Consider the following 8,338-nt stretch of genomic DNA (forward strand, 5'->3'; position numbering starts at 1 on the left):
GCAGGAATGTCTTCAGAGAAGGGACTCCACACCCTCTCTGGGCAGCCTGTCCCAGGACTCTGACACCCTCACAGGAAAGAAGTTCTTCCTTACGTTTAGCTGGAACCTCCTGAGCTCCATCCAGCTTGTGTCCATTGTCCCCTGTCCTGTCACTGGACACTGCTGAAAAGAGCCTGGTCCCATCCTCCTGACACCCCCTGCAGATATTGATGTGTGTTGATGAGATCCCCCTTCAGTCTCTTCCTCTCCAGGTAGAACAGCCCTAGCTCTCCCAGCCTTTCCTCATGGAGCAGATGGTCCCTTCCAACCTAAGTTTTCCTATGACCAGTATCCAAGAGTAATCTACCTTTTAAACATTTGTTCTGAACACCTAGGAAAGGGGAAACCACCACTAAAATTCTCATGAGGAAAAAAACCCACATTTTTCTCCAAACACTGCAGGTGATGACAATTTTGCTTTCCCGTGGAGACGTTGCTCACCAAGCCCATCTGGCCCCCCCAGCAGCTGCAGTGACAAGAGGAGCGCGCTGCTCCCGCGCGTCTCGGCGATGCTTTTACTGGTCTCACTTTCCAAGCTAACGGGGAGGTTTGCAGTCAGGCACGTGATCTGGCAAGAGTCACTGGCTGATTTATTGAACAGTGTGTCACATGTAACACTTCTGTTGTTCTCCTTTGAGTCACACACACCATGGGTTTGGACACTCCAAGTCCTCATTTGGTGAGGTCTGAGCAGCTGAAGTTTTAAAGCAAGGACCATTAAGGGGAGCCTGACATTAATGTTGTCAGTGAGAACAAACCCATCTATTTCTCCAAAGTCAGCACGTGTTTAGCACCAAGGTGTCCTTCCAGACAGACCATCCTCCCCCCATTCTCAGTTCAATGTGCAGACACCGGGTTAAGGCTCCCTGGTCCTGGCAGTCTGACTCCACCAAAATTTACTTTGTCCAGATTCCAAGTCCATGGAGAGTTCTGGTAGAGTCATGGCTCACATCCCCCCCTTGAGCTACTGGCCTAGTTCCAGTTGTTTTAGCCAAACTGGAGCACAAGAGCTTCTAAAGGCACTCAACTGGCTATCAGAGTTGGGGTTGTGATGCCTGTGGGACCACACAGAAGTAGAAATAAAAATCATGTTGTTCATGAGGCTTCTTAATGGTCTCTTGACAAATACTGGCAAAAAGGCTGGAGATGACAGTCAGTCCCAACTAGAAAGAAGAGAAGAGAGATCCTGAAGGCAAGATCTCCATGTCTGAGAGCAACACACTCAGAAATACTTCCATTAGAGTGCATGGGAACAGACAGGGCAGAAATGCCTGCGTGGGTGAAAAAGTGTTGGTAGGATGAAAAGTTGAGAGCAATCAGAAACAGAGAGAAACCCATTAAAGAAACTTCACCAAAGCAAAATAAAGCCAAGTCCCCAGCATTTGATCATTTTTTAAATTCCTCAAGAACACGTTGAAAGAACATGAGTTTCACTGGCATGTCATGAGAGCCATTTACTGGGTTATGACAGAGATGATAAGTGCCAAGTGAACTGAAGTAGGGAGCAAGGAGTAGAATTAAGTGCCTGTCAATCTGTGAACCTACATTTACTACACAGGCTTCAGCAGAAATGCCCCAAATCTCAAAAGCAGAGGTAACTGGAATCAAGTGATGACATGAACGCATCAGGAGCTGTCTGCACAGTCCCACATGGTGCCACCAGACCACAAAACACACAGCCAGGAGGACCTTACTTCAGTGACCAAAAAATTAACAAGAATATTTTAGTTTCCTCTAGTGACAAGTTACTTGGTTCCCACATCCCATATTTCACATCCTGTAAGGAGCAAAGAAGCCATAAAACACTGGGTGCAATAGCACCCAATCTCCAGATGTGCTACAGAAAATTGAGGAAACTGATTAGAAAAATGAATTAGAAGAAGCAGAAATAAAAAATGCAGGATGACTGCTCAGGTACTGAATATTATGAGCTCAGAGCAGATACATCTTCCAGTCTGCTCAACTTGGTATTTCAATATGAGAGCAAGTAGAAGCTAGATCCACCCAGGGAAGACAGGAAAAGCAAAATCAGAAGTGTAAAAAAATTACAGTAATGTAGGAAATTTGCTGAAACCCAACATAAATACATGATGAAGGCACAGAAGGAGCAGAGAAGGTGCTTCAGAGAGACTTCCTCACGCAGTGTGTAGCCAAGGCTATGGAAATCCTTGCCATGGGAAACAGCACATGCTAGAAGATTTTAAAGGTTTAAAAAGCAACCATAAATTCAGGGATGAAAATTCCAAACACTGTTAGAAAAAAGCTCAAGTCCCATAGTAGGGATATTCAAAAGCTTGCCAGAAAGAAAACCAAAACCCAACCAAAACACCCCCTTGCTGTCACTCAGAGGATACTGAGCTCATGGGACACTCAGGAGCTAGTAAACAGAAATTAAACCAGTATTTCATGTTTTTATTAGAAAAGCTCTAGGCTACTTACACAATTTCCTAGATTCTAAGACTTTATGCCACCTTTTTGAAATCTGTCCCCAAATAACTTTCACTCCATCAAAGGTTCCAATGTTTTCCAAAGACACTTCCATGGGCATTTCCCACATCAGTCAATCCTCACTAACTCGAGTTTTTAGGTCTGCAGAATTACTCAGTCATTATATTATTCTGACCAAATCTCTCCTCAAACCCACATGAGCCTAAGAGAATTTGCCCAGATCAGTAAGTTCCAGCCCAAGTTACACACCAAATACGACGGCGATGTTTGATTTAATAAAGAAATCACAAACTTAGTATAAGCTTAAGGTAGGTTGACTCACCCGCACTTCCAAGTTGTTTATAAAACCTGTATTCTAAATGAAGTTGTGGTGCACGTGATTTTATTGGTTCCTAAAACAGGAAAAAAAAAAGGGTTAAAATCAGTTTGACTGAAAAAAGTACCATCCTCTATGTGAATCTTGTTGACTGTACATAATGCTTCAAGTCTCAAGATGAATCAGCCTAGACTGAGAGTCTCACAAGACCCCATCGCTGGACATCACTTAAATGAGAACAACAAGCAGTAAGACTTGAGAGATGCGCTCTGGAGAAGACACAACTTCCTCATTTAAACACAAAGCTCATTTGTGACAGTGCAATTCAAGAATTGTTCCACAAAGCTCCTGGTCCTTGAACAATGACCCTGGAAGGCAGGAAGAAAGTCCAAGATCAAGGCCCACGTTCATTTTGTGGACCGTGGTTTCCCACGGTGCTTCTGTAGGTCATGAGCCTGTATTTTTAAAAAGTGTTGAGTCACAGATACGTGTTTTAAGTCAGACCACAGTTGGATAAAGCCACAATCTTGCTTGCAGCAAGTGCTACAGTACAGCCAGGTATCTAGTAAAAAAGCAGGAAGATGTCTCCCCCTTTGGCTTAGTCAAACAGTCTCACAACACTCAAAAATATTGTATTTTTATAGACAGAAAAAGATAAAAAAAGGTAAGTCTGCAATGCATCCAAAGCATTACATTTCTCACCTGTTACTCATCTGCACTTCATGCAGAAGAATTAATGCCTGTGGTCCATAAAGGCATTAACATGCAAGACTACAAACCTTCTAAAAATATTAGTTAACAATTAAGAGACTTGAGGAATTAGGTTTTCAACAGAACTGTGCACTTGGGATAGGCAGGAATGTGGACTCATCAACTGCCCAGACAGCCCTGAAATGGAAGTTATTGACCAGTTACTGAATGGAACTACTGGCCTCAATTTTTTGTTTGGGTCTTGCTTCTTTTCTTGTATTTCAGGAAAGAGATGAACTCACCATCTAGAGATTCACCTGCAAAGGAGATTCCTAAGTCCAGCGCAAAAATAAGACCTTCCATGTTTCACATCAGGTTGTGTGAGTCAGAGCAAGAACAGCCAACACAGGCTGAACACAGTGAGTCAACATCTTCAATATGGTGGCATAACTCAATATGGTGGCTTCACCTCTGGTCTGTACAGTAAGACCAATATCCACATTTGGTAAAAACACTCCATTAAAGACTTCTCTTTAAGTCAGAAGAATTATTTTTGTTCAGGAATTTCCTACGGGAAAGCTAGGGAGGGACTTGGAACAAGGGCAGGGAGTGAGAGGACAAGGGGGGAATGGATTAAAACTGGAAGAGGGGAGATTTAGGTTGGACATGAGGAAGAAATTCTTCCCTGTGAGGGTGGTGAGACACGGGCCCAGGTTGCCCAGGGAAGCTGTGGCTGCCCCATCCCTGGAAGTGTTCAGGGGCAGGTTGGATGGGGCTTTTAAAAGTTATAAAAGCTATAAAAGTTGCATTTAAATTAAGATAATTGATGGTGGCTCAAGGGAGTCTATAGACACCTACACAGCAAAGGAGCTAAGGGCAACAGGAACTCAACCTGCTCAGTGAAGAGTTTATTTAACCAAATAAACTATTTGGATAAAGGTAGAAGGATGAATGTATCAGGACATGATGCTACTCCAGGCAAAACCAGGGAAAGAAGCCCAACCCACTTCAGCATAAGGAGCTGCTGGAGCCTGAGCTCTGAACTCTTGCCAGAGTCACAGCAGCTTCTGAGAAGAACATACCAGAACAGATGGTTGTTCTGGGGCTTAAGGATGTTCGCAGATGTTGCTTTTGTAGGAAAAATAACTGAACTGCTACTGCTTAACATACAAAATCCACAGCTGAAACCAGTGGGCATCACAATTGCTACCAGAGGGGACAGCTTGGGAACTGTGCTTGGACACACCTGTGAGATCCACAGGCAGGGAAAAATGCCTCTCTTGGGCAACAACATTCCAGACCCTGAGAGATTAAACCAGCACATACAGCTACAGCATTTCAGAAGCAAACTCCCCTGTGAACTAGATGCCCTTAACAATAATGTTCAGCTGAAGAGCAGGACAAGGAGCTACATGGTGACACTAAAATGAGAAGCCAACACTCTCCACTGCCAGCAATTTCTGGAGATGCAGCACAATCCTCATCCCTGAAGAGAAACCATGAGACATTAACACTGAATTTCCCAGCACTTTCTGATTAGCTCTTTGGTATCCATTGCACCTCTTCTCTTCTCTTGTGAGACCCCCCCTGGCAGTACTGTGTCCAGTTCTGGAGTCCCCAACATAAGGACATGGAGCCCCTGGAGAGAGTCCAGAGAATGTCACAAAGAGTATCCAAGGGCTGGAGCAGCTCTGCTCTGGAGACAGACTGAGAGAGTTGGGGTGTTCAGCCTGAAGAAGAGAAGGCTCCAGGGAGACCTTAGAGCAGCTTCCAGTGTCTGAAGGGGCTCCAGGAAAGCTGGGGAGGGACTCAAAACAAGGGCAGGAAGGGATGGGAAAAGGGGAAATGGATTAAAACTGGAAGAGTTTTAGATTAGACATGAAGAGGAAATTCTTGAGTGTGAGGGTGGTGAGACCCTGGCCCAGGTTGCCCAGGGAAGATGGGGCTGCCCCATCCCTGGGGGTGTTGAAGGGCAGGTTGGATGGGGCTTGGAGCAACGTGGTCTAGTGGGAGGTGTCCCTGCCCATGCAGAGGAGTTGGAACTAGATGATCTATAAGATCCCTTCCAACCCAAACCATTCTATGCTTGAATGAATTTATGACTTTGCCTCCTCAACATCGTGACAGGAGGCACAAATAGCTGAGGCAGCAGGGCTGCAGATGCAGAAGACCATCTCACACAGCTAAAAGGACTTGGAGGAGAGTCTTGATTTGGTTCAGTGATGCAGATTAAAAAAATGTTGCCATCGAGTGCACTGGATGCACCTACTCTACCACTACTCCGTAAATTATTTGAACGGTAAAGTCCCAGTAAAGAACACCTGGAGACCTGTAATTAGTGGAGTCCCTCAGGGATCAGTGCTAGGTCCAGTCTTGTTCAACATCTTTATCAATGACTTTGATGATGGGACAGAGTCACTTCTCAGCAAGTTTGCTGATGACACCAAGCAGGGAGGAGTGGCTGGGTCACCTTGCTGTGCTGCCATTCAGCAAGACTTGGACAGGCTGGAGAGCTGGGCAAAGAGGAACCTCATGAGGTTCAACAAGAGCAAATGGAGAGTCCTGCACCTGGGAAGGAACAACAAAATGCACCAGTACAGGCCAGGAGGTGATCTCCTAGAGAGCAGCTCCATGGAGAAGGACCTTGGAGTCCTGGCGGGCAACAAGTTACCCATGGGACAACAATGTGCCCTTGAGGCCAAGAAAGTCAATGGTATCTTGGGGTGAATTAAGAGGAGTCTCCAGCACATCAAGGGAGGTTCTCTTCCCCCTCTACTTGGCCCTAGTGACACCTCACTTGGAGTGTTGTGTCCAGTTCTGGGTTCCCCAGTTCAAGAGGGACAGGGATCTACTGGAGAGTCCAACAGAGGCTACGAGGATGATGAAGGGACTGGAACACCTGCCTGAGGAGGAAAGGAACCTGGGGCTGTTCAGTCTGGAGAGGAGAAGACTGAGGGGGGATCTAATTAATAACTATAAATACATGAGGGCATCAAGAAGGCAGCTCTTGTCACTTGTGCCCCAAAATAGGACTAAGGGCAATGGATTCAAACTGGAGCCCAGGATGTTCCACCTCAACATGAGGAAGAACTTCTTTCCTGTGAGGGTGACAGAGCCCTGGGACAGGCTGCCCAGAGAGGTTGTGGAGTTTCCTTCTCTGGAGACTTTCAAGATCTGTCTGAATGCCCTTCTGAGTGATCTCCCTTGTTTTGGTCCTGCTCTAGCAGGGGGGTTGGATTCAATCTTTGGAGGTTCCTTCCAACCCCCAACATTCTGTGATTCCATGACACATGTAAGAAGCCCACTTGCTGCTAAGGAGGTTGAGTAATTCTTACTCCTGTGGAATATGGTCTAAAATGGGGAGTCAAAAAAAATTACCTCTTCTACTGTTCCCTCATTAATCTGGAGGACAGAGCAGGTTTGTGGATGCCTGGATGGTCACTGGGTGGCAATTCCAGCCCTTCAAATTGTGAAGGACCCGAGATATTTAAGCTTGAAACACAACTGGGCAGAGAAAACCAGAGTATGTTGCAGAGCAACTGCTTTAACATTCAGACATGTATTTTTTGGGGGTTAGAGGAAGGGTGGAGAAGAGAGGGGAAAGAAAGAATGTGACCAGAAAAAACAGATAAGGTAATAAAGACAATGTATTCCAGCTCTGCCACAGGGCTACTGAAAGGGTTCAGGTTACTGGGAGGCACCACTGCATGCACTGTTTTGAAAGAAATAAGGAAATAAGTGTCCTTTGGACTAATCCAGCTGAGTTTTTCCTGGATTGTTACTTCCTTACCTCTTCCAATGCTCTAACTTTGTGGGATTACCTTTGAAAACAAATTAGAAGCATTATTGATTCAATAAAACACCCTGTCTGGGTACACAGCACATTTTGTATGGCCAGGTCTGCCTAAAAATGGAGCTACTCAACCCATACCAGTACTCCTTCCTGAGGTGGATCCATATCAAGGACATCCTAAGCTCCACTGCAGGTGTTTATTTCTTCAGAGTCAGAATATCTTCTGACATTTGCCAAGAGGCTTGAAAGCAAGTTCCTCCTGCAAAGCCCTAATTATTTTTCATCTACTATGCATTATATAAGGAGAAACTTTTGAGATATGAGATCTGTGGCACTTGAACCTGAGCAGAATCAATGCACCAAGTCCATCCTGAGCTTCAGTGATCTGAAGGACTCCCATCATTCTGCCAGATGTTGGGCCAAAAGGCTTGTTTGCTGCTAATATCAAACAAACATTACAGCTTCAGCTTCATATTCTAACATTTGGATCTGTGACTAACCAGCATTGCATGAGGCAAGAGCACATCAGCTGAAGACCACATCTGAAAGCCCCAAGAGACCAGTGAAAGTATTGGGTTTACAGACAGGAAAAATTAAGACAGAAACACAAACTAAAGGACTATGATTTTATAAATCTGAAGTGCTGCAAGTTAGAGGATTTCTCCAACCCCATGACTTCTACTTCAAACCACTGCTGACCACAGCCCTGAGGGCACATTCAGAAGACTACTTTTTACCTGGACCCCTCAGTGGTTGTGCTGTTCTCCCTGAAGGGAAGTTTCAACCACTGAAGCATCCTTTTCCTGCTTCTTGACTCCTAAGCCATGGAGCATTGGGCTGCACAGCACCATGCACCTGACCAAACGTGCTGCCAACAGCCCATCCAGGGAGAGGTGAGGATCTGGAGAACCAGTGGAGTCCTCCTGAACAGAACGACTCAGCTCAGGGAGTGGGAAGACTCAGCGCTGTTCACTAGGACCTGGAAAGCTTGGAACGAGGAACATGGCTCTTACTAGTCTACAGACCATGTAGTTACCAAAAATGTTCAGCAG

The 8,338-nt window shown here is 45.3% G+C and overlaps 1 protein-coding gene across 4 annotated transcripts in view; it reads right to left on the reverse strand.

Annotated features, from left to right (window-relative positions):
- CSNK1G1 (casein kinase 1, gamma 1) overlaps positions 1 to 8,338 on the reverse strand; it is a 64,886-nt gene that overhangs the window by 47,028 nt on the left and 9,520 nt on the right. For all 4 annotated transcript variants that reach the window (XM_010005916.1, XM_010005915.1, XM_010005917.1 and 1 more), the window contains exon 3: positions 2,810 to 2,879. In XM_010005916.1, the coding sequence (XP_010004218.1) occupies positions 2,810 to 2,879 (70 nt within the window). The remainder of the gene's footprint in view (positions 1 to 2,809; positions 2,880 to 8,338) is intronic.

Source organism: Chaetura pelagica, unplaced genomic scaffold, assembly GCF_000747805.2.
Source record: "Chaetura pelagica isolate M959 unplaced genomic scaffold, ChaPel_1.0 scaffold369, whole genome shotgun sequence".
Classification (NCBI taxonomy): Eukaryota; Metazoa; Chordata; class Aves; order Apodiformes; family Apodidae; genus Chaetura; species Chaetura pelagica.